Source organism: Hipposideros armiger, unplaced genomic scaffold, assembly GCF_001890085.2.
Source record: "Hipposideros armiger isolate ML-2016 unplaced genomic scaffold, ASM189008v1 scaffold_804, whole genome shotgun sequence".
Taxonomy (NCBI): Eukaryota; Metazoa; Chordata; class Mammalia; order Chiroptera; family Hipposideridae; genus Hipposideros; species Hipposideros armiger.
Window position 1 is genome coordinate 423,112 of NW_017732154.1, and position 27,347 is coordinate 450,458.

General features: G+C 33.4%; 1 protein-coding gene across 2 annotated transcripts in view; it reads right to left on the reverse strand.

Annotated features, from left to right (window-relative positions):
- The window catches only part of TOP2B (DNA topoisomerase II beta), a 56,034-nt gene that overhangs the window by 27,933 nt on the left and 754 nt on the right, over window positions 1-27,347 (reverse strand). The window contains exons 2-15 of one of the 2 annotated variants that reach the window (XM_019628675.1): window positions 17,706-17,861; window positions 16,780-16,870; window positions 15,389-15,452; window positions 12,280-12,425; window positions 11,315-11,412; window positions 10,392-10,604; window positions 6,905-7,078; window positions 4,785-4,886; window positions 4,565-4,702; window positions 2,766-2,904; window positions 2,308-2,465; window positions 1,870-1,995; window positions 833-943; window positions 642-747 (exon numbers count right to left, since the gene is read on the reverse strand). In XM_019628675.1, the coding sequence (XP_019484220.1) occupies window positions 642-747; window positions 833-943; window positions 1,870-1,995; window positions 2,308-2,465; window positions 2,766-2,904; window positions 4,565-4,702; window positions 4,785-4,886; window positions 6,905-7,078; window positions 10,392-10,604; window positions 11,315-11,412; window positions 12,280-12,425; window positions 15,389-15,452; window positions 16,780-16,870; window positions 17,706-17,861 (1,822 nt within the window). Of the gene's footprint in view, window positions 1-641; window positions 748-832; window positions 944-1,869; window positions 1,996-2,307; window positions 2,466-2,765; window positions 2,905-4,564; window positions 4,703-4,784; window positions 4,887-6,904; window positions 7,079-10,391; window positions 10,605-11,314; window positions 11,413-12,279; window positions 12,426-15,388; window positions 15,453-16,779; window positions 16,871-17,705; window positions 17,877-27,347 lie in introns of both variants that reach the window. The other variant, XM_019628674.1, reaches the window with a different exon arrangement.

A 27,347-nucleotide genomic window follows, 5' to 3' on the forward strand; every position in this document is an offset into this window, starting at 1 on the left:
ACAGCAACTTGTCTGTTCCCCTTTCCCCAATTCCCCAGCACTGTTCCCATCCCCCCAATTTCCCAATAAAAATCTTTAAAAAAAAAAAGCAATCCAACTTTTTGAACAAATAAACTGTAAGGAAAAAGTATAAAAGGAGAAACAATATATTAAGATTTAAGACACATATATAAATGGTGTGGACCTTGTTTGGATCCTGATTTCAAAAAAAAAACAAAAAACACTAAAACTATTTTTAATACAATCAGAAGAATTTTAACATTGCATGAATATTTTAGGTTACTAAAGAAAGATATAATAAAGATGTTATAAACATTAAAAAATTATTTTGGAGATACATATAGTATTATAGAAATAATATAGTGTCTGGAAGTTATTTCAAACTAATGGCATACAATGAAAAGAGTTTAGATGAAGCAAGATTGGCCATGAAATAGTTATTGCTGAAGTGCATACAAAGTCTATTATATACTACTCTCTATACTTTTATAAAATTTTCCATAGCAATTCTTTAAAAATCAGCAACAGGTATTTCTGAAGACTAAAAGAGGTAGACATTCACAATATTTTATAATGCTGTCATCAAAATACATTTATGTCAGTAGTAATGTCACAAAATTTAAATATTTTAAAAAACAAACCTTTGTAGTATTTTATTTTCCAGGCTTTCTGGTTTTCTATGTGTTTTTTCCACTCATCAAATTCAGGAATACTGTAGAAGGAAAGTTCCTGCTTATTTTTGCTTGCCTTAAATTAATAATAATAAAAAAAAATTAGTTTTTCTGCTACCCTTTAAGACAAGAGTATAAAACTATATTAATGTAAATAGTACCTTTACAATTGGAGTAATGAACTCTTCAAGAAAACCATGCTTCAAAAGTGATGGCCAATTGTGATGGATGAAATTAATAAGCAGGCCTTTTATGTGAGAACCATCTTGATCCTAAAATACATGTTAGTAAAGAGTGCTATAATAATAATTATAAAATATATTTACAAAACCAAATTTTTAAATGTATGAATGCAGCAAAGAGGCAAAATTCCAATCAAATTTCAGAACTACATTTTAAAAAACAGTAGATATTCTTTAGAAAATCACAGTAAGAAATTTTCTTAAAATTCATATAAAGAATATAGCTAATGATAGATTGAATCTTCCTATCATTACAAAATATATTATATGTTTTATAGTTTACCCAGATTTCACTAAAAGAATGATTTAAGGATGGAAATACATCAAACATGGTTATAACGTCACTTCAGGAGGCAATGAAAGGCAAAATCCATGGAGAACAGGTATTTACAAGTCTTCCCTTAACATGAAAACAGCCAGGTTTCTGCGTAAAACTATATAGCAGCTTATTCAGCTGAAGATTTTCTCTACAAATGTTTTTAATTAGACTACATAAGAGAAAAGCAGCTGGATACATATGAAATTCTTCCTTTTCAATTTTCTAGTTCTTTACTAATTAAAGCCATTTAACTATTCAAGTCCTCCTAGTTTTTGTGCATCCCAAATTATGCCATCATAAATAAATATTAACCATTATCTTATGCGTTAATATTTCTCACTTGTAATTTTCATCCTTTCTTCCTACTGATAGGTAGCCTTCAACCCCATAGTACTACAGTGTGTTCCACTCTTCTCATATTTATTACATTTTAAAAATAACCAAAAAAGATGGTTATCCAATAAATTAGGTAATGTAAAATGTGCTTCATATAAACAGTGCCATTAAACAATGTTTTCTTATCCATTGATATACAATCACTTTCACTTGTATTATTTTGGAGAAAATCTCATGAAACAAATATTAAAAAGGACAATCTGAAAAAGAGTTTTAAGTAAGTGGCAACTATTAAACCTACCTGATCAGTCATAATCATAATCTTTCCATAGCGTAAAGTTTTCAGAGATTCTGCATCATCATAACTTTTTTTGTATTGTAGACCCACTATTTTAATAATATTGTTTATTTCTGCATTTTCCATGATCTATATATGAAGGAAAAGAATTGAAAGCATTTTAAAGTGTTGAAATATACAAAAAGTGAGTCACAATTTACGTTTAAAAATTCAAGTGTTTTAGCTGGCCGAGTGGCGTGATGGTTGGGAACTGGCTTGGGATGCCAGAGGGCCCCGGTTCGGATCCCACATGTGAGGGCCAGTGACGCTGCCCTCCACAGCTAAGATGCTGAACAACAGCTCAACCAAAAAAAAAAAAAAAATTCAAGTGTTTTAGTAAATTATAAAAACATCATATATATGTGTGCACATATATACATGAATATATATATAAACATATACCTGTTTATGAGAAGCTTCCCGTACATTAAGAATTTTCCCCCTGAGTGGAAAGACTCCATATCTGTCTCGACCAATCACACCTAATCCAGACACAGCCAGCGATTTGGCAGAGTCTCCCTCTGTTAGTATCAGGGTACACTCCAGGGAATGTTTGCCACCTGAGAGAAATTTAAAAAAACATATACTCCACAATCCTCAATTTTACCAATGAGAAAAATGACACCAGAAAAAGTAATAATCACAATGATGATAGCGAAAGACTTTATCTTACATTTATGCTCAGTACAATTTAAATATTAAGTATATATTTTAATTCCTATCCCCTGAAAATTAGTAACATGTGGTACATGTGGCAATTTTATAAAATCCTATAGTCTTAACTACATGTGGAAAATGAAAATTTTCTATAACTGGATAAACTAAAACTTAAATCTTAAAAAAAAAAATCTAAATCTTACCAGCATCATTAGCATCATCCAGTTTGGGAATTCCTTTGATTTTACTGTACTTTACTGATGAACACTTCTTGTTCAGCTGAGTCTGTGCCTTAAATTTCACCCAGTTCAGTATACTTTCTACAATGCCACAGTTAGATGCCTAAAAATCAAAGAATAATGACATACAAACAAGCCAGAAGTTCATACGGCTAGCTAAAATTAACGTAATACTTGGAATCTGTGCAGTTATAAGACAAAACAAAAATGGTGATGATAATAATGATACAAGCTGAATTTTATTCTAACTACAATAAAACTAACTCAGACAGCTATTGCACTGAAATATAAACACATGAAAAAAGGGCAACTTTACTACAAATGAAAAAATTCTGTTATAATAAACTCCAGAGAAATATACATAGCTTTCGTTACAAGTTAACTTTACTAAAATTAACACAGTAAAAGCTGATCCACCCATGAATTTACTAGCTAATAAATTCTAGACACTGACATTTCTGATATTTCTCAATACAAAGATGTGAATTTTGACTTTGCTGTGAAAAAAATATTAACATGAAGAGAGCATGAGGATAAACTCAAGAACTTATGAATAGTTCTTATTCTTTAAAATGTTGAGTATTTCAACATTACATATTGTGTGCCACTCTGCAGTTCGTGTGACAAGATGTTAGCCCCCACCCCACCCAAAGAAAAAGTGAAGCACCTCCAAGTTGGAGTTATTGTTCATCATCCTGGGTAGTTTGATTTTAGGTGTATGGAATAGTTTTCTGGATGTTTGAGATATAAAAACAGGTGAACAGATTAATAAAAACAGATTAAGCCAAACCTGAACTTAATCTGAATAAAATGAAAATCTATAAAATCTAAAATCAAATCACTTCATAATGAGAACTTTTATAAGGGAAGAAATTTGGGAAAGCATTAACATAGGGTTATTTGTATTTAGAATTCATTATGATCAGATCCAAAGGTACTATTTCTATAGACTTTAAGCTAGAACCTCAAAGATAACTTTTGTTTTTGTTTGTGGGAACCTACCTTCAAAATTCCAATAATGGAATTTGGTAAATATGTTGTCACTGTTGTTATTACACTCCTCCACCAAAGTATTACATAAACTTCCAAAGTGGAGGACTGTAATTTATTCATCTTTGCATTCTCAGTGCAAACTTATGTGAAGGCACTTTGTATATGCTTATTTAACATGTTTATTGATGGTACTGCTGAACAAGGGAACTGAGGCAAATCTTGCTTACATACAATAAACTATAAGAAACTATTAGTAGTAGCAAGGCTCAGTTATAAATCTAAGATTTATTGTTTATATATACTTTCACCTTGTTTCAGAAATGTTAAGGCAGCCTAAATATGTACAAAGTAAAATAAAATTTTTAAATATGTAGAATATGGTAAATTTTGTTATACATGTTACCACAATTAAAAACAAAACAAAACATAAAACTATATAAAGGTAAAAATCAGTAGATCAAGTTGAAATGAGTAGAAAAGATGACATCATTAGTCCTGTAAGGGCCCAAACATTTGTTAGAGGGACATCTGGCTTTATACCGGCCAATGCAAAGCTAAAAACACAATTAGTTGTAGGACTCCCTACTTTAATTCTTGGCAAAATAATCAATTGTTTGATGAAACAAAGTTTGCAGAATTAAGTGTATTAGTTTGTAGTTAAGTATGCCTATACTATAGCTAATATAAGAAACTAATCACAAATAAACAAAGAAAACTACTTAAACAACTCTCAATAACAACACTTGAAAAATAACACAAATTTTACTCACTGCTTTGAAAAATTTTTCTGACAGTTGGCATTTAGACCCAAAACTTTTGGGCTGCAGAGTCATGTTTTCTTTAGTCTGAGAATCAAAAGTTGGATTTTCAATAAGGCAATTAATAAAAACCCATATATGGTTTTTTACCTGTTGAAAACATAAAAAAAAGTCAACATCAGAATATATATTATTTAATAATTCAACAGAATACATATAAAGCTTCACTTACTTGAAATGGTTTCACTGATACCCCAGCTTTGTTCTTTTTCTTGACTACTTCAATCAGCTTACCAACAACTTGATCTACTACATAATCCACGTGCCGCCCACCCTAAAGAAGGAAAAAAAAAAAAAAAAGAATACAAAATTTTCCATTCTTAGGGTAGCAAAATACTCACATATTCATTTTTTCTAGAATGTGTTTAGTTTTCACAACTTTGTGAAGTCAGTATTATTAACCTCATTTTCCAGAAGAATAGTGAGTCTCAGAATAGTACAGTTGGGATTTAAACAATAAAGGCCTCTTTCGCCATAAAGTCAATTAACCAACTTCATACAAAGCAAAAACAACTGCTTATGCTATAGGTCCAATGCAGCTCATCAAGGTAACAAGAAAGTAAAAATACCTTGGACTGTAAAAATCTGCCCTACTATGCATCAGATTAGAATAAAAGACACACATAAAGTTAGCTGCAAAGTTAACAGGAAACATTATTTCCCCCAAGGACACACTGCAGCTGTAAAATGTCATAACAACCTCATGTCTTAGGTGACCATTGCTTTCTTTTCTTTTCTTTTCAATTAAAATGTAATGGGGTGACAATGGTTAGTAATATTACATAGGTTTCAAGTATACAATTCTGTAATACATCATCTATATATCACATTGTGTGTTTTCTGAGAGTAAAAGAAAAAGCAACAATAAAAAAATACATATTTGCTTGTATAAGCTAATAAATATGACTATAAGTATTATAAGAATGAATACTAAACATTATTTAATACTAAGAGGTGAGAACCATTTGGACAGGAAACAGGAATGGGAAAGATAATTCACAGTATACATTTTATCCATATTTTTTTAAACCATGTGGTAATGTATTATGTATTTTAAAACCTTAAATAAATTTATTTATTTAAAATTGAAAAAAAAAACAATTGAATAAAAAAAAAAGAAACTGAAGTGAGAATGAATACTGTCATGGTGGTGGTAATGATATGCACAAGATTTAAACTTAGGGACTGTGGCAACCATTGCTAGTTGTCCATCCACTAGCCATTCTCCCGTTTTATTTGTTGACAAACCCAAATTTGTTTGTTTCTAACTGGCAACATGCCCAGTTAAAAAGAGTCACCAATCTGACCTCCCTTGAAACTAGAGGTAGCTCCTTGACTGAGTTCTATTCAGAGATGTTAGCGGAGGTATACTGGATGGTACTTCCAGGAAAACTATTGTAACCTTGATAAAAAGGGAATGATTCAGTTGACATATGCAATTGTCCAACCCCAGTCTCTCTCCCTAGAATCTAGAAATGAGGTCCAGACGTACAGCAGACGTCCTAAAAGGCATGACAATGAAAGCCAGGTGCTAAAGGTGGCAGAAAAGAAAGCCAAGAAGAGCATAGGACCCTGATGATACTATCGAGTTACAGTACTAAGACTGCCTACCCTGTCCCTAGTTATAAGATGAAAAATAAAACTATTACATGTTTATGCTACTGTATGTTACTTTTCTATTACATATAATAAAACGATAATGGATGTCAAGTTTCTGTTGACAAGAGAAAATGATTCTAGATTATAAAATATTGAACATTTAATAAGTTAAAACTTGAACAAGAGTGACAAAGTGATAAATCGCAGTTTTATATTATTCTAGGGATACATGCTTATATTACCTAATACTTTATTATGATCAATGGATGAAAGCTTCTCAGTGAGAAAAATTTCACTTGATTTTGAAATCCAAAAACCTACAGAAGAGGCTTCAAACTCCTTAAAATGGCAGATAACAAGTTCCACAATCTGACTCCCAGACTCATCTCCTATTTGTCTTTCTTCTACACTCTAACTCAGAATGCAGAATAAGGAATTTATCACTCTAAATTTCATAAAATATAAATTATTCAACTATAAACACTAATTGTATACTTATTTCTCAATGGATATTAAATTATAACACAGCTATTTCACAGAAAACAAGCTTTTATTTTCATGAGTCAAGTTTGATTTCACAAAAGATTTGAGTGGTTTTTTTTGCAACAATTGTTATTGTTGGTCATTTTGTTGTTTTTAATGAAGCATTGTTTTACCAATGACAAAGAAACAAAAAGGAATTAGCAGACTTACTTTTGTTGTTGCAATACTATTTACAAAGCTGATTTGCTGAAATCCTTTTTCACTCAATGTGAGACAAACATCCCATCTTTCATTTGCAAGTTCATGAATAACTTTCAGGGCCACTCCAGTTTCATCCAATTTGTCTTTCACATAAAGATCTACATAACTTCGAAATCCATTTACCTATTAATTTGAAAAACAAACATCATAAACAATCTTATATTGGCGGCTCAACTAGGTGAATGCTCTCATTTTTTACTTCCCCTCATTCACAATAGCTCTTACTCCGCAGATCCAAACTTTCATGACTTTCCCCTATTCTACTCCTTGATCCCTACGCTTTAAAAAACAATTCATTTCATATGTACTTGATAACAAAAGGTTATGAATGGATAGATGGACAGGTACATTACTATAAAATCTTTCAAAAGTTTAAGTCTTAAAAATGACAAAGTAGACTTCCAGTTTGAGTTCAGACATGGAGATGGCTGAAGAAAGGGGGGGAAAAAGTTTCTCCCCTTACAAGAAAAGACCTGATCAGACAACAAATTGGTTTTTCATGAATCCTCAAAAAATTGAAATCACAGCACATCTGGCCACCCTGAGTCTGAAGAGAGACAGGTGTCTGTAGGAGACTCAAAACCTAACCATTTGCTTAACTGGGGCAGAAGCTGCCTAATGTCATAGAAGCCAGTAGGAACATTAAACCAGAAATTTTCGCAAATTGCTGTAAGTGTAGACTAATATGAGTGTATGAAGTACCCGAGAGCTATAATCATAAGGAGTTCCTACTCTTTTGCACGCTTTTCCTCCAGGAGTCCCAGCAGGTTCTCACAGGGAAGAGAGAATCTAGAAAAGGTTCCCCCCCATGGTGCTGGCTGGGGGAGGAGAACAGCAGCCACTGGGAAGTCCATCCAGAACCCATCTCCCCTACCAATAAAAATCTTAATTTGCCTGGGGAAGGAGAGTACTGGAGAGCATTGGTGAAACAGCACTGCAGCTGGAAGTAAGTAATTCTGCCCAGTCCCACCCCAGGCTGCCTCTATATAATTTAAGTCATAAAAAATAAAGATATTCTGCAGAGCAGGGAGCTTCAAGGATACTGAAAGAAAAGACTATTGGATAACTGCTGTAGCTAGGGGAAGAAAATAGAGGGCAGAGGAAAAATCTCTACCTCTAGAGGAGGGAAGAAACATTTGTAAAGGCCAAACCCTTGAGACACCGGTCCACTGTGCACTCAAAGTCTGAGACATGATCAGACATGAGTTTCCCACAACCTACCATCATGCTAACAGGCTTCAAATAATAACTGGGTTTCAGCTGGGAGAGATGCAAGAGACAGACAGTCCTTGAGGGGCAGCTCAAAGGGAAGGGCCAAAGGAAAGATGAAAGATAAAAACAAGGAAGAATTTGAAGTCTCTGGTGCCCGCAGCAACAAACCAGAACACTAGTAACTAGAGCAACAGCCAAATGCAAAATACAGCTCACTTCCTATATAGATTAACATAAATCCTCATACTTAAACCTCTTTACTCCATATCTACAACCCTTACGCAACATAGCTGATTTTCTACAAAAATTTAGAAGGCATGCCAAAAGGTAAGGAAACAGTCTAAAAAGACAAATCATCAGAACCAACCTCAGATATGTCATAGGTATTTTAACTATCAGACAGAGCATTTAAAATAACTATGATTCATATGTTAAAGGCTCTAATGGAAAAGGTAGACAACATGCAACATAAGCAGAGAGAGATGGATGCTATAAGAATCAAATGGAAATGCAAGGAATCAAAAATAGAAGATATGAAGAACGCCGTCAGCAGGCTCATCAGTAGACTTGACACAATAAAGGAAAAAAATCTGTGAAATTAAAAATAGGGCAATAGAAATTAACCAAATGGAAACACAAAGAAAAAACTGAGTGAATAAAGCAGAAGAAAACATCCATGAGCTTAGGACAATACCAAACCATATAACATATGCATAAATGGAATACCAGAAGAAAAAAAAGAATAGTGCAGAGAAATATTTGAAGAAATAATGGCCAAAATTTTTCCACAATTAGTGAGAGACACCAAACATGAGATCCAATAAGCTCAGAAAACACCAAACAAAAATAATGCGAAAACACATACACACAACAACACATACACACTGAAGCATACCATACCGAAAACAACAAAGACAAAGAGAAAATCTTCAAGGCAGCCAGAGGAAAATGAAACACCTTACCAACAGAGGAAGAAGGATATGAACTACAGCAGACTTCTCATCAGAAACCATGCAAGCAAGAAGACAACGGAGTGACATCTTTAAAGTATTGAAAGAAAAAATAACTGTCAACCCATAATTCTGTATCCAGTGAAATTCTACAGCCTTTGAAAGTGAAGGAAAACAAAGACTTTCTCAGACAAAAATAAACTGAGGGAATTTATTGCCAGCAAGTCTATCCTACAAAAAATGTCAAAGAAAGAACTCCAGGCAGAAGGACTATGATTAAGATCAGCAACTTAAATCTATACCAAGAAATTAAGAGCACTGGCAATGGAATAAATAAAGGTAAAAAATAATCTTCTATTGTATTTTTAATTGCTCTAAAGTATAAATGCCTGCTTAAAGCATTAACAGCAACATCACTAATTGTGGAAAAATTTCTGTGATCATTGTTTTCACATGTTTCTTCTGCCTCATTCTCTTTCTTCTTCTTCTGGTGTTTACAGCATATGCAAAAGTGAAATGTATGATGACAATGACACAAGAAATGGGAGGGAGATCCTGAAGATATACTCTTATAAAGTCCTTTGCTACACATGAAGTGATAAATTATTTGAGGGTGGACTAAAACTACTTACAAATGAAACTGTAAACCCTAGGGCAACCACTAAAAAAGTTTTAAAAAGAGGTATAAGTAAGCAGAGGTGATAAAATGGAATCATTAAAAAAATTGCTGTTACCACTTCCTGGACGGTGTAGGTGCCTGCCCACTGCAATGTACACCTGAAGCTGAAGATGAATACTGAATGTCAACTATAATTTCATATATATATATATATATATATATATATATATATATATATATATATATATATATATAGTCACAGGATGTGGAGTACAACATAAGGAATAGAGTCAGTGAAACTGTAACAGCTATATATAGATGTCAGGGGTAGTACATTGGGGAAGGGAGGTTATCACTTTGTGAAGGGTATAAATGTCTAACTATTACATTGTTTTGTACACCTGAAACTAATAAAAATCCCCAATTAAAACCAGAGAAGGCAGAATAAAACAAAATAAGAAACAAAGAACAAATACAGTAAACAGAAAACAGCTAGCAAGATGGACATTTTCATCCAAATATATCAATGATCACTTTAAATGAAATCATCTAAACAAACTGGTAAAACAAAGAGATTAGGTTTAAAAGGATCTAACTATAAACTATAAGTCATCTACAAAATAACAAAGCATTAGCTATTTTAGATGACACTTACAGGCAATTTCTTTCCATTAAACATGACCTTGACCCCTTTGCATGAACCAGCCAGATCATAAGCTCTTCTGGTCATGAGGGCCACAATATCCTTGTCAAGTTTTTCCATCTTAAATTTGGACAGATCTGGTTGGAATGTTATGCATGTGTAATCTTCACCATCAAAATGTTTAATTTTGGCTTCAGAAGTCTTCATCATATTATTCATCCATGTCTTTAAAAGAAAAGATATTCAAATATTTCTTTAATGCTTCTGTATTTTATAATACATAAAGACTCATTGAATACATTTACCACAATTATATCTGTTTTCAGCTTCACAACAAACCAAACAAATCCTTTAAAATTAAACTATTAAAGAGGAAAAAAATTTAATTACTACTATTATGACAATCTAATGTTGAAAATAAGCAAAATAAATTGCACAATTTAATACACTGTTAATAAAATATCTTTCAAGTCCTTTAACATGACCATAATAGAATTTTACAAAAATAAATATGATGTTGTCCTGAGACAATTTAGTTTATTTAAAATTTTTAAGCTATTTTCAAAGGCCTACAAGAGTAAAATAAAATTTTGAAATTGAGTTCCATGAATCAATGAGGAATTTTTTCAAACATCCTAAGTGGATGCATTTCAATTAGTCTTGGAAGCTCAGGACATTGTCATTAATGCTTAATTAAATTAAACAGGAAAGTCTTAAATAAAACATTTTGTTATAAAAGAATGGTAGAAAGACAGGCTTATATAAAATCTCACAGGCATTCTGAAGCCTTTTTTGTTCTGATGACTTAGTTTAACAATTATGAGATAGGTATACATCTCATTGGAATTCCCCTAAGGTTCCATTATCTTAGCAAAGCAACAAAATATGAGTATTAAAAGAAAAAAATAAAGAAATTAAACTCATTTTTATCATACCTGCTTAAAACTATGTTTGTATTCTTTGCAAGCAGTTTCTACTGTAAACTTTGTACTGAAAATATTACAAAGTTTTGCACCATAACCATTGCGACCACCTGTAAGAACAATTAAATGTGAAGGTTTAATAAAAATAACTTTAAAGGGACTTAGTTAACTACCCTAGCATAGGGCAGGTCTGTAGAAAACACTTTCACTTATTTGCATTATCTTACCAATCATCAATTGAATATTTCAGAGTATAGATTTTTTTATTTAAATAAAAATACAATAAGATTTAGCACATATAGTCATATAATTAAAATACGCTTTTGTAGATTAATTATCATCACAATCTTTTAAAAAATTAAGCTTGGTATCTCCTACAATTCAGTAAGTCTATGTGACTGAAATCTGAGCTTTCTGTCGAAGTCACTTCTCTACTACAAAATTTTAATTGGTATCACTTCCTAGAGCCTTAATTTTGAGGGAAAAAATATATATATCAATATACTTGGGTAACGTAGATAAGTATGAAAACATTTGATCTGGTCAAAGCATTTTCAACTCTATTTACAGAGTCTAGATTTTCAACCCTGACCCTCTTTAAATATACAGTTTAAAAGTATTTTAACTGATACCAAAAGACGTAGTGCTTATGGAATAAATAACTCACATATACAGGAATCATACATCTTACTTTCATCAGTAACTCAAAAACTCAAACTGTCAGCCAGGTTAGAGTTCCAGGAGTTTTAGCATATGTCAATGCACTATCAGAGTTAAGCTTTTAAGCTGTTTCTATCAGACTATAATTAAGACAATACTTATATACATGATAGTTTTTCATAGATATTAATTCTGAAATAATTTTTTCTAACTATACAGATTTCCTCTTTTGTTATATTTTATATAGGAATAATAAGAGATTTTATGTTGAAGTCAATATTTTTAATAAAAATTCTGATGAGCCATTTGGGCTTTACCTGTTACTTTTTTCTCATCATCGTCATAGTTACTGGATGTTAAAAGCTGTCCAAAAATTAATGCAGGAACATAAACTTTCTCTACTTTGTGTTCTACTACTGGAATGCCTTTCCCATTATTCCAAATGCTTATAATGTTAGATTCACTGTAAATAAAGAAGCAGAATTTAGAGCTTAAATAGTTTACATATATATTAATTTTTAAAGTAATCCAGAATAAACCTGAATGATTATAATCAAAACACCAGTCATTACCAATTGGAAGACAGTCACTCATCTTTCAAGAAAATACTTGCTGAGGACACACATTTCTACCTCCAAGTTATACCTCAAATTAGGATCACTAAGATCTGCAAGTAAAACTGCAAAACTTCTCAGGAAAAGAAACTCTTCTCAATCTCCCATAAAATAATAACAGCAGTGAGGCTTTTACAAGAAGTCAGCCAGAGGTTCCATTTTCATTTCATGTACATTAGCATCTACCACTATACCACCTGTGAACCACAAGCCCTGCAGAGCCAGCAGCCATTGCCATCTTCATTTCCTACCTAACTGCTGCAGCAGTGTAGGTGGAAAACAGGACAGCCAGCCTGAACTATATTCCATTCTCAACTTAAATATTAGAGGGTTGTTTGTATGGTGGCAATCACTGTCATACATTTTTTTAATGGTTTTAAAATATGTAGATATTACCAATTTTAGGTCTTTTAGGTTTTCCTATCACAAAACCATCCATTTTAGCCCTGAATTACAGTAAGAAGTAGAGGCTCCTGAAGCTAATAGGAACTTGACATAGGCAAGTCCTAATGGAAAATTTTACCTACCCTATTGTTTGAGTAGTATATACTATGATACCTTTACCAATTTAACAGCCAAATTTGCAAAAAAAACACAGCTTCATAACCAACACTGAGAATTGACTTAGAAAGCTATCATCTACCAATCTGATTCACAATTATTCTTAGACACTGTTTCACTCACACATATATACCTTAATCTCTTAATAGTTATTAGAAGTATTTGTTACAACTAAAAATATTGTTATAAAAGCCAAAATAAAAAGCAAAGATCCAAGGGGAAATTAGTTACATCAAAAACTTTAATTAAACTAAAAAACAACTTTTTTTTTTGAACTTCAGTTTAAAAAAAAAAAAAAAACAACTTTTAATGCATTATCTTCTTTCGCCAAATCAGCAACCAACTTTTCTTTCCCTCACTCAAAATATGAGTTCAACTCTGAATCTCTTAAGCTCAAATTTCAGTATCATTTTCTATTCATATATCCTGATCCTTCTCTAGTCATTAGTCATTAAGACTTATTAGTTTGTCCTATTAGATTCATTTCATATCAGTATCAGTTCTTTCATTCCAAATGCCAGTATATAAGTCTAGACAGACCAATATCATATCCCCTTAAATACTTATTACTGCAAGTTTTCCTGCTAGCCACTCCCCTTAAACATATTCTGCCTACTAGTAGATGGACTTACTACACATTTTATAACACTATATTTTGCTCCAGAACACAGAAGTACTTCTACCTTTTTTATAAAATCAAGCTTAAAAGTCCTCTTCTACATGTTCAAGGCCCGGTATCTATATTCCCACTTATAAGTCATAAACAATAAGTATTCTGCAACATGCATCCCATTTTTCCCTCAGATCAGTTTTATTACTTATCCATGTTAATTCTAAATTCTTCTATTTCTTTGTTTATTGGTCTTTCCCTTGACTATAATGTCCTTTCCCTCTCCAGCCAAATTTTACCCTACCTTCGAGGGTCAGTTTATTACTTCAGTTCTCCATTAAGCCTTTACCCAGCCTACAACAATGTTTCACCACCCTCCGTACATTGAGATTAGCAAAATTCTAAATTATTTAATGGGGACCTCAAGAGATAATTAGGTTATCTCATCTGTGGGTAAACACTATCTACAGGATACACAGCTAAATATTTAAGTATTTAACAGTTTCAAATTGCCTATGGTACTTTCACTATGTGTCCTATCTCCAGAGGTAAAAATGGCGGGCTTTAGGAATAAGGACCATGTATTACACTACAGTTTTAGACTTCCAAATAGTTCCTATGTTGGCCTTAAAACCTACAATTTATTAAGTATCTATTTTCACATTGGAAAAAAATCTTAAAATCATGCTAAATTACTAATGAAATTATGAAGGATAAAAGTAATGTAATATTTTACAAAAGGCATGTAATGAAAACAGGATAAATGTAACAACTATATTTCTAACGCACAACTTTATTTTCACTCTGCCTCAGTCCTGGAAAAAAAACACCATAGTGAGATCTAATTAGCTGAACACCTGGCATATATTTTACAATATAATATTAGCAGTTCCTAATTTACAATTGATGTTATAATAATGGAAAAGCCCGAATGCCAGTCATGAAAAATAAATTTAACCCATAATGTAAGTGGAATAGTACTGGAAATAGCCCATAGCCTTGAGTCCCAAAGCACAGTTAAGAAAAAAATCAAGTGATTACTCTAGCAGCTGAAACAGCATCCACAGCATCAAAAAGAAAAATGGTCTCCAAGAGCTCACATAAGAAAGTACCGTATTTCCCCATGTATAAGACGCACCTTTTTTTGAAAAATTTGGGGTCTAAAAACTGGGTGCATCTTACACAGTGGTTGTAGATTTCAAATGCCATTGATGGAACTGAGGACGAGGCAATATATGAAGACTGATTTGTCATCAGACACAGATGAGCACAAGCTAATGGTTGGGAGTTTTGACAGTAATGAGGAGTTGTATGAATTTTATGATGAATAAAACTTGAATTCAATAACTTTATGTAATACATTTTTTTTCAAATTCCGGGCCCCAAAATTGAGGTGCGTCTTATACATGGGAGCATCTTATAAATGGGGAAATACGGTACTTTGGGGAAACCGATCATGAATGAGAGGAAACTGTAAGAATATAGTATTCTAGCTAAAAGAGGCAAAAACAACAAAGACTCAAGGAACAGTGCAGCCAAGGAGTATGAACTGTATACATTATTCATTTGAGGAGTATTCCTAAGTTATGGACTATTTGAATAAAACAACTTAGCATAAAAAATAAAATGAAATATACTTACGGATCAATAGAAACTTTAATACAGGTCATGTTCTTATCCCTCTGTTTATTGTCAGCTGCATTAACTACAAAATTAAGTATTTCAATGAGTGATCAAATATGTAGTTATATAAATAGATGGACACAACTGCATGTGCATCACTACTTAATATAAACATTTGCATATGGTAATACTTAATGAAAATAGTTACTGCTAACCTCTAGTACAAAATCTTCTTTTCCAAATAATATTCTTAAATTTTATCATACCAAATTACTGTCATGTCTTCTACCACAAAACAAGATGGTGGGGGGCAATTTTGTGATATATAAAAACAAATAAGAACAAATATCTGCAGTTTACAACCCTGTATTTCAGGTCTAAAAGTAAAAAACTGTATTTAATTATATTTTATCTTGGTAACAAATAACTACTTTACTTGATCTCCTTCCAAAACTAGTGATTTTTATAGACAGACTGAGCTGAAACCAGTTATTTTTGAATTACAAAGGAAGTCTTTAGCACCCTTAGAAATCTCTAAATCCTATGCACTATAACTGAAAATATATTTGTATACATTAACCACCGCTTCAGTAAAGTTTGAAAACAAACTAGCTGTCAAATTAAACTTCAATCATAGAAGGAATATGTTCCTGATAAACGCTATGTAACCTAAAAGTAAAACTAGGTGGAGAGCTGGGAGGCAAGAGTGAAAGGTGCAAAATGTCAGTAACTGGTTTTATTCTCCTATCCTTTTTCCAAAGACCAACACAACTCAGCTGTCTAAGAAACCTCAAGTGGCACTGATGAGGTGGCAGTGCAGTCTCAAGTTCTTAGCTAAAAACATTTCAAAGTGCAAGCATTCCCTAGGAGTCAATTAGGCATTCAGACTTCATTGTGATTTAATTAACCATGTGATTTGTAGAGGAGAGATCATTTAGAACAGTGGTTGTTAAACCTGACTGCTCAACAGAAATACCTGATTTGTTGGTGAAAAACACAATTTTGCATGTCTCACCTCAAACTCACTGAATCTGCACAGCTTAGGCCCCGTAACATGCTCCCCCAGGTGACTGGTATAAAGCAACTCCCAGATGATTGCACATACAGGACCACTGGCCAACTTTGGGATTACTAATCAAATGCAACACATTCACTTTACAGATGAACAATTAAAACACAAAGGTAGGAGGCACAGATACGAAAATACTCCAAGTTATATAAATTTTCTGAAGAACATTTATATTCAACATAAAAGCCAGATATGCCTTTAAAATTTATACTGAAAATCTGGATGGGTGGATATATACATATATATATACACATACATACACACACACACATACATACACACACACACATTATAATGACATAAAAAGAAACAGGTGCATTAATTCTTAGCAAGTACTCACCCAAAATTTCATCAAAGATCTTGTATAAACCTGGCACAAAAGTAACCTCTCTGCAATTCATTCCTACTTCTTCATCATACACCCACATTTGCTGCATTGAGAGAAAAAGTCAAAAGGACTTATGGAGTAAAAAAGTGTTTATCAGCAATTTTACATAGTATAAACCCATATCTGTCATTTACTCTAAATACTTAGACCTTCAAGTAAAAACATATACTTCAGTTACAATCAATCTCACTATATTCATATTCAATTTAAATAAGCTCAACAATTCTTGAATTGTTAGAAACAGCATTCAAATAAAACAGGAAAACAAAAGGATGTCTTATATTTAATTTACACCTTTACTTCAAGCTATATATTTTTCTACTGTAAGGCGGAGCACAGAGTAAAATAATATGAACACAACATGGCTTTGGAGTCAGAGACCCAGCTTTGAATCTCAGCTCTTCTTAGGTGAGAGACCTGAGCAAGTTACTTAAATTTATTTAAACGTCAGTTTCCCAATCTATAAAATGGAGGTAACAGTAACTATTTCTCAAAATTGTTAGAATCAAACAAGAAATATGTGTAAGCCAAGTCCATAGTGAGCATTAAATAATAGTTATTAGTGTGTATGTATAAATTCTAGAATTTAAAGTAAACCACAGCATTCATGAACTTAAGCACTGTGTTAAGTTAAAAGTGCATATACTCTATATTTCTACCTCTGATAATTTTTTATCTCCTAGCTTTGTTTTTTTCTTTTTTTTTATCTCTAGCAAGAAATGAAGACATTTCTCTCTCTCTTAGATCCCTCTCCTTATTTTGCTTTTGCCCACAGAGGCAACAAAATGATGTAATTACAAAGCATATAATTACAAAATTTTTATTAAAAAGGAGATGTAAATACACATTTAATTTCAATAAAATTTAAAAATAATTACCTGTGTCAATGGCTCCACTGACCCAATGTATGTATCAGGACGAAGGAGAATGTGTTCAAGTTGTGTCTTCTTCTGATACACTCTCTCAACAGACATCTTCTTTGAAGACTCATTTCTGTTTGCGGTTTCTGATTCTTCTTTTTTTACAGCATTGTTCTGATCAAAAAGAGTCTAAAATTAACCAAAAAATCAATTTTAAATAACCTACCAAGGGGTAAACTAAAATGTATATGGATACACGACATAGGTTTTCTTTTTAACGACAAAATTATCTTTCAGGCTCACTGATTTTTAAGTCTTAAGAGAACAGTCTATTTAGTGACAGCCTAGTTATTTTTATAACACTGTGTGAAACTGCAGTTTTGACTGAGCCCAAAAAGTAGGTATACAGTCACCAGAATAGCTAAATAGAACAGCCTTCATCTATTCAATCCAGAAATAGAAACATTTCCCAATTCTTTAAGATACTAAGTTAATTTTTGTAGTCCTCAAAAGTACATAAGGAATGTGAATTCTAATCAGGTTATGGGTTCACAATGACTGAATGTGGCTGGCTGCAGAAGTCCCCAAAACTTCCAGATGTAAGTTCCCTGCCATTAAGCTACTGAAGATTTAAAGAGTGAGGCAAAGTAACCTACATAAAATAGTAACCTATGTAGTTAGTATACACTGATATGGCTGATGACACTAAGCATGGTTTATGAAATCTCAGATTTTACGCTTTTGTAGGTCATGTCGATCATTTCTTTACATATCAGTGATAGGTGCCCCATTACTGTGGCACTCTATGATTCCAGTTTCTCTGCCAGTCCTAATTCTAGCCATTCCTACAGCAAGCAGATAAGGATCCCAACCTCAAATGTCCAGGGTCTGAAGATTTACTTCTTAAGAGCAGCAGAGAACGCACCTCTTTCCCTCTGGAATTGTCTAATGCTGACAAATAAGATATCCTACTAAAAGAACGGTATTATGATGGCCTGTTTTTTTCAGAGTCAAAAAAAAAACAAAACTCAAATATAAAACACAATGGAAAAAGGAGACATCTTCACAAGTCTTTGACCTTTCGTAGAAATGAAACACTCAGAGGACAAACAATGGAAGAGAGAGAGATTTGGGGCATTTAAACTGGCAGTATGCCACTTCAGTTTAGATCCTAGACATACCCATAACATCATCTTTAAAGCTATTTTTAAAAATATGTCATTACATAGCCTTTACATGTATGCTTAAAAATGAAAATATATAACCTGAGTAGTCTGAACCAACACAATTGTAACACGTAAACCCTATGAAAATTCAAATGTTAATTATAATCTTCCAATGCCATAAATTTTACATAAAAGAAATTTAACCATATTTCAGAAGAACAGTATTACAAATCACTCATTTTCTAGATTTTAAACTATAGTTTCAGACATTCTTTCATTTATAAAGTTACCCATTAACACTGCTCAAAGTCAATTAAAAATAGCTTTGAACAAAAGAAAATTATGTTTCATAAAGTCTTAATATTGTATTTTTGTCAAGAGTTAGATGAACTGGCCAGAAATATGAACTGTATTTTAAATATACTAGAGAGTCTCCATATTTCTAATAATGTTCCTTGCTTTTCATGGAGATAATTAATTTATAGAAGCAAATCTAATAATAAAAACAATAGTTAGAACAAAGATCATAATGACTAAGATCACATTCTTCAAGAAAGTGCTTAAAGATGATAAATGCAATGGAATCAAAGGTGGGTAATTTCTTATCATTAATTTAGAACCCTGCAATTATTGGCATAGAGGTCAGAAATTGGTAATAAACATGCATTAAAGGTTTTCCTATTCCAGGCTACTCCTCCACAAGAAATCCACCACAAAGAAAGGATTTTTAAGATTAGGCTCAAGCAGAAACTCATGTCTCCCTAATTTGAGCTTCCACATTTGACCCTGATGAGTTAGTTATATCATACTTAATTGGCACACAGGTATGGAAAACAGGGATAAAGCGGTACCTCACTCCTTTTTCAAGCATTTACAACTTTTTCCACATCCCCTTACTACCTACCAATCACCACCTCCTCCTCCCAAATGGAGGCAAGAATAAGGAATGTTTGGCTTTCACCTACCAGATTCAGATTCCTATCAAGTACAAAAGGTTGTCATCTTGCTAGGATAATGTCTCAAAACTCAGAAGACATGTGAAATGTAGTTGGCTTTATCAGATTACTATTTATAATTTTCTCTAAGAATAACATATAATTAGAAAATAAAATGTTTTAAAATATATTCCCAAATTAAACAATGCATTATTGGGGGTTTTTAAATTATAAGAAAAGCATAAAAAATAATATATAAAATCTATTTTAAAATATTAATCTATTTTATAGCACTTCTGCACTACTGCTAACCCCTAGGAAAATAATATAGGTTTCATACTTTTCCAAGCCTCAACCTTTACGAATACTTCTCAACCACCAGATGAAAAAATACTTCTCAACCACCAAAAAAGAAAAACATTCCAGTAAAACAAACTCCTTATTTTAGAATGAGTATGTACCAAGATCATTTTGTAAAAACAAAGATTCTTCTTGCAGAGTTGTCACCTAAGATATAGCAATTTGGGGCAACCATCCACAGTTCCTTTTTTTCTGTGGGAGAATGAATTGCTGCCAAAGAGGAGAAAGATGACTGCCAGTTGGTGCTAAAAAGGAACTGAGCCACCTGTTCACATAATCAGCACAGAAACCTCACCATCACCAGGCAAACAGAGTGGGACTAGCAAAAGCTCTAGAAACAAGTCTCTTCTATCTCCTACAGGATCCCCGAGACTTCACATTCCTCTTTTGTAACATCTCCTCCCCTTCTTTTGTTCCTCAAGGCTGTCATGCTTAATGTCTGTTTTAGCCATATTTCACCCATGTAACATGCTATCTACCCACCATTAAAGAAAAACAAAAACCAACAATTTGCTTTCCATCTATGCTCCTCCAGAAATGTCCTCCCAAAGAGAGGGACAAACGGAGATGGGGAAGATGATGAATACTGAAGATCATAAGAAATGCTAAAATGTCGGGTGGCAGATTAGCACAGGTGGTTAGAGTGCAGGCTCATAACACCAAGGTTGCCAGTTCAATTCCCACATGGGCCAAGGAGCTGCACCCTCTACAACTAGGTTGAAACAGCTACTTGATTTGGAGCTAATGGGTCCTGGAAAAATGCCCTCCACAACTATTGGGTTGTCAGAAAAGTCATGACGCATTTTTGCAACGAAAAACATAGAAAAAATACTTCATTACTTTTCTGATAACCCAATGGATTGAAACAACTACTTGACTTGAAGCTGGTGGGTCCTGGAAAAACACACTGTTCCCAGTAAAATTTCTTTAAAAAAAAAAGAAAAAGAAATGCTAAAATGTCAACTGTGAAAATTAAAAAAAAAAAAATACTCTTTCTCTAGAAGGCATCCAAATCTAAAAGGAATAAGTAAAACTGTCACTATTTTGCAGATGGCATGATGTTATAAAAAGAAACCCCTAAAGAAAGCCCAAAAAACTATTAGAATAAATAGATTCAGTAAAGTTGCAGGATACAAACTTAATATACAAAAATCTGTTGTGTTTCTGCACACTAATAACAAGCTATCAGAAAGAAATTAAGGGCCGGCCGAATGGCTCAGTTGGTTAAGAGCTCGCTCAAGAGTTTGAGCTCTGAGCAACAGCGGTTCGAGGCCAGCCCGAGCTGAGCAGCCGCTAAGCTGCCAATAGGTAGCAGGATGGCTCAGCTAAAAAAAAAAAAAAAAAAAAAAAAAAAAAGAAAGAAATTAAGAAAACAATTCAATTTACACCTGCATCAAAAAGAATAAAATACCTAGTAATAAATTTAACCAATAAGGACAAGACCTGTATGCTGAAAATTACAAGACAATGGTGAAAGAAATTGAAGACATAAATAAATGCAAAGATATTCCTCGCTCATGGATTGGAAGAATATTATTAAAATGTCCATACTATCCAAAGCAATCTACAGATTGTAATCCATATCAAAATCTCAATGGCATTTTTTGACAGAAATCAAACAAAAATCTACTCCAAGTGGATTAAATGACTTGAAAGTAAGACCTAAAGCCATAAAACTCGTAAAACAAAACATAGATGGTAAACTCCTCGACATGGTGATAATATTTAGGATATGACACCAAAAACAAAGGCAACAAAAGCAAAAATAAACAAGTGGGACTACATCAAACAAAAAAGCTTCTACACAGCAAAGGAAGCCATCAACAAAACGAAAGGGCAACTTACGGAAGGAGAAAATATTTGCAAACCATGTCTGACAAGCGGTTAATATGCAAAATACATAAAGACTCATACAACTCAATAGCAAAAAAACAAGCAATCCAATTTTTAAAAATGGATAGAGAATCTGAATAGATATTCAGATGGCCAACAGATAACATGAAAAGGTGCTCAAATCACTAATCATCAGGGAAATACAAATCAAAACCACAATGAGATTATCACCTCACACCTGTTAGAAGGCTACTATCAAAAAGACAAGAAATAAGTGTTGTTGAGGATGTAGCAAAAAGAGAATCCTTATGTGCTGTTGGTGGGAATGTAAATTGGTACAGCCACTATGAAAAATGGTATGAAGATTATTCAAAAAATTAAAAATAGGACTACTATATAATCCAGTAATTTCACTTGTGGGTATTAATCTGAAGAAAACAAAAACACTGACTCAAAACATATGTAATCCCATGCTCACTGCAGCATTATTACAATAGCCAAGAGATGGAAGCAACCTAAAGTGTCCATCAATAGATAAATGGATAAAGAAAATGTCAAACACACACACACACACACACACACACACACACACACACACACAGAGGAATATTATTCAGCCATAAAAAATAATGAAATATTGCCCTTTGTGACAATATAAATGGACCTTGATGTCATTATGTTAAGTGAAATAAGTCTAAGAAAGGCAGACAATATATGATCTCACTTATATGAGGAATCTAAAACAAAACAAAAAACAAACCCATAGATACAGAGAACAGACTGGTAGGTGCCAGAGGTGGGGGAGAGGGAAAAGTGTCAAGGTGGTCAGAAGGTACAAACTTGAAGTTATAAAATGAGTAAATCCTGGAGGTGTAATGTACAGCATGGTGACTACAATTCATAATACTGTACTGTATATTTGAAAGTTGCTAAGAGAGTACCTTAAAAGTTCTCATCACAAGAAAAAAAATGTGTGGTATGGATGTTACTGTGTGATTATTGCTCAATATAAAAAAATACCACTGAGACTAATGAAAATACTTATCACTGGATTAAAAAAAAAGAAGAGGAAAACGTGTGTGTGTGTGTCTGTTTACACACCCATGAGAGAGTTTACCAAGCATACCAAGCATTATAGGAATTAATATGAATAATCTCAATTAATCCTCATAAGAGCTCTATGAAGTAGACACTATTATTATGATTCACTTTTTATAGATAAGGAAACTGAGGTTGGAGAAGTCAAGTGTTTTCCAAAAGCTAACAAAGCTAGTGCTTGAAGAAGTTGAATTATGAAACCAGGTGATCTAATTTCATAGAGTATACTCTTAAAGAGCATTATGCTATTGATACACTGATACACTGATACACTTTGAAAAGGAAATGTACCCCCTAGATCTTTGTGTAAATGAAAAAGGTTAGCAGAAAGTGATATAGGTATATCCTAGAAGGCTTTGTTTATCCTGTCATAGCAGGGTATAAAAAAATGAGTTGTTTTGGTTTTTAATGTTTTCAAATCGTGGGGCAGTGTAAATGAGGTTAAGAACATAAGCCTGGTTGAAATCCAGTCCTTGCCTTAGCCACATCCCAACAGTTTGTTATTTAATTTCTAGGCCCATTTCCTTCACATCAAATAGGAATGATTACACTGATCTCACCCTTTCTTTAAAACGGGGTTCTATTTGTATTGAGATTCAAAAAAAAGGAGGCCTATTTTTTAAAAACATACTTGGCAAAATGCAACTGTTGCCACCACATAAGTATTGAACAGATCTGAAACATAGTTCTATTCACAAAAGCACAGTTTATAAAAATTTTTTCTAAATACTGTTCTTTTCTAAATACTGCTATTATTTGAGAATGTATCTAAAGAACATTGCTACCTGACCACTTACCTGTCCTTATGATTAGAGAAGAATTTTCAAGAAGTTAGTATGTTAATTATACGATTTGTTAACAATAACTGAGGTTGGATTAGATATCCCTCCTCTTTGCTAAACTCTATAAAGGTTACAAACAAGTAAAATACATGATCTCTGACTTCAGGAGTTTATAATCTAATTGTTATCACCCATAAAAGTTACATTAAGAAGAAATATTTGTTTTATGATCTGTAAGAGTTACAGAAAAAGATGTGTATAAGCTGGAGGATAAAGGTTGGTGAGACACTGAACTACCCTTGAAGAGTAATTAAGATTTAGACTGGTAAAGAGGAAAAAGAGGCATTCCAAATGGATGGTAAGCATGCAAAGGCAAAATGACAAAAATGAACATGACGTGCAGAAGACCATGAAGAGATAAATCTATTAGGACTATATGAAATATATTTCAATTGGGAAGGCACAACATTTATGAAGGAATTGGCTTGAAAATCTGACTAAGTAGTTTAGAATTACAATAATGAGCCACTAAAGCAAAGTTCTTAATATAAAACTTTAAACAATATTTAAATATATAGTTATGTTTCCTGAATTAGAAATATTCGCAGTAAAAAAAATGTTTTATATTTCATTAAATTTTACTTTAAAAATACAATATTAATTGTGGTTTTATATTTTTTTAAAGAAAAATAGACTTGTTTTAGAAATACTGAAATGTTTACAGATGAAGTGGTATAATTCTAGGATTTGCTTTGCTTCAAAATAGCAAAAAGGGGAAACGTGGGTGCCCTTTGTTGATAATTGTAGAAAGTTGATAAATAGAGGGAGGATGCTTATACTTTTCTGGCTACCACTTTTTTTATATGCTTAATATTTTCTATTACAATATTTTTTAATCTACCAAATTAGAGTATTACTGGGGAAAAAAAGATCAATATTCAGATAATGATTAATTGTACTCTAATATTTCCACAATTTATTTTTTACAACCACTTAAAGATGACAAAAGACTGACGTGAAATAGACTATTAGGGTCTATTAACCAAAGCTTTACAAACTAATAAAGTTAATGCAAGAAACTGCTTACTTCAGAGAAGCCTTCATAACTGCTGTCAATTTTAACTCAAAATAGTTTTACTGTATTTGTTTTCCACTTTTTTTTAAATTTTAGATACTGAAAATCCAACAGAAAGCAAATAACACTATTAAAATAAGTTAATTTCAATCTTAAACCACTTTGCTTTGTGGTTTCAGGTATTGAAACAAACTTTCGTGCAGTAACAATGTTAACAATACGTGCTGGCATGCATTCCAACAGAAGTAAATATCAGCAACACATGGCATTACCCACCCAATACCAAAATAATGATATAGGGGATTAATTCCATTTTTAATTCTTCCTGTTACCCACAAGTAGATGGCAACATAACAACAGTTTCAATAAAGCAAAAGTTACCCCTCTTCATAAATAGATGACCACTGCAACAAATTCCTCAACTCTTCTTCTAAATGAATGATTTGCTTTCACCCTGGCTTCAAGATATTTTATGTAAGGCAACTTTATTATTTTGAGTGTGCATTTCTTGAATTTCACCAGTAAAAAACATTTTATTAAGCCCAGCACTATGCCATGTATGTTATCTCATTTAATTTTCAATGCAACCTTATTTTACATATAAGAAAACAGGCTTAGAAAGATTAGATCCCTTGTTTGTGCAAAGTCCCACTGTGTTGAAGACAAGCTCTGAATCTACATCAATCACACATCAAAGTCCATGCTCATAATCACCTCACTCTACTGTCTCCCATAAAATTAAACCAGTGTATAATCAATGGTGTATATTATGGGCATAAAGATGCTCAGATAATCTGACAAATTTAAACAAGCATCATATCTTAAAGTGGACTTATGGGGTAATAATCTTTTTAATAAACTTCTAATTCAACAAAAGGATATAATCTATAAGTAAAAGACTACATGATCTTTTCTTCTCCTTATTTTACTGTATTTCCCATATTAGTTTTATAACAAAAAAATATTTAATAAGTCAATTTTAGTTTCAGATGAGTTCTTCTGATATTGAATGACATCCACAAAATTCACAAAATTTCTTATATAAATGCAAGTTTTCTGTTGAGTTCTAAAGAAAACGCGGTCATTTAATTACCTACAAAGTTAAGTAACAGTAAATTAAAATATTGCTATCAAATGTTGAAGCCAACCATTTCAATCTTGGAGCAACATGTTTACCATTATAGAATCAAAGGTCCTCAGAGAAAACACTGATCAGGCCTCAACACTTCCAAATAGTGAATGAGAACCATCTGGCAAACTAACTCCACTTTCAGAAGTTTGATTTTAAACGAAAATATTTTCCTGCTAGCAGCAACATACTGTTTACAGGGGGTACTTGTCAATAGGACAGAAGGGCCACTCAGCTCACCTGAACCTCGCCCGCTCAAGCAAAAAGAAAACGAAGAAGAATTAAGTAATATAAATGTCAATAGGAAAAGTTTCCTTGGGCGCTTTGAAAAAGGCAGGGTCTATCAAAAGTCCCTGGAAAATATAACGTTTCTAATTTTTCTCCCGGATACCTCTGCAGTTGTCTGAGCTGGGCTTTCTTTTCTTCTTTTTTTTTTTTTTTTTGGTGTAGGAAATGACCCTGGTCTGAACTCTATGCTGAGCAAGTGAAACGCCAATGAATTATCGATCTGCCGTGGGAATTGGATCTCGCTAGGTCTTCCCTCCTCTACTTCCCGGCAAGGAGCTGAGCGCCGAAATCCTTGAACTCCAGGACAAATCACGTCGGTCACCTCGCCAACACGCTCCATTCAGTCCCCACCCCGTTTCACCTGCGACGCTGACGCAGGTGAGCGCTTCTTTTAACAATCCCGCCCTGACAGATGTACAACCTCCGACAGTATATTAATTACTGCTGTGAAACAGCCCTTCTGAATGCGGTCTCAGTCGAATGAGACCCTCCCGAGCTGAAGTGCAAATTCAGACTCCCCACCAAATCCGTCCTTCTGGGATTAGAGAATCAGAAATGGTTACATTTTCCACACACACACACACACACACACACACACACACACACATTTTTCTCCGGAATTGTCGTAAGCCACATTCGGAGAAAGTGCTGACCCACACAGACACACATGCATGATTGCCATACCCATCACCTCATTCCCGACTGCCCTGGAAGAGTCTGGGGAACAGAAAAAAAGGTGAAGCGGGGGCTCCCTGTCACGCTCACGGTCTGTCCCCCAAAGTTTCGAGTGCACATTACGCTCCTGCAGCCGGAGCCTCCATAGAGGGAAAGAGAAGAAAGAAAAGGGGCGGGGAGCGGGGGGTTCTGCTGGAAGCCCGACGGGGCGCCCGTTCCGCGGACCGGATTTCCCTCTCTCCCCTTCTCCCCCACCCCCACCCTAGCCCGCCCGGCGGAATTCCTGCCCCGCAGCCCGCCGGGAACAATGCCGCGTCCG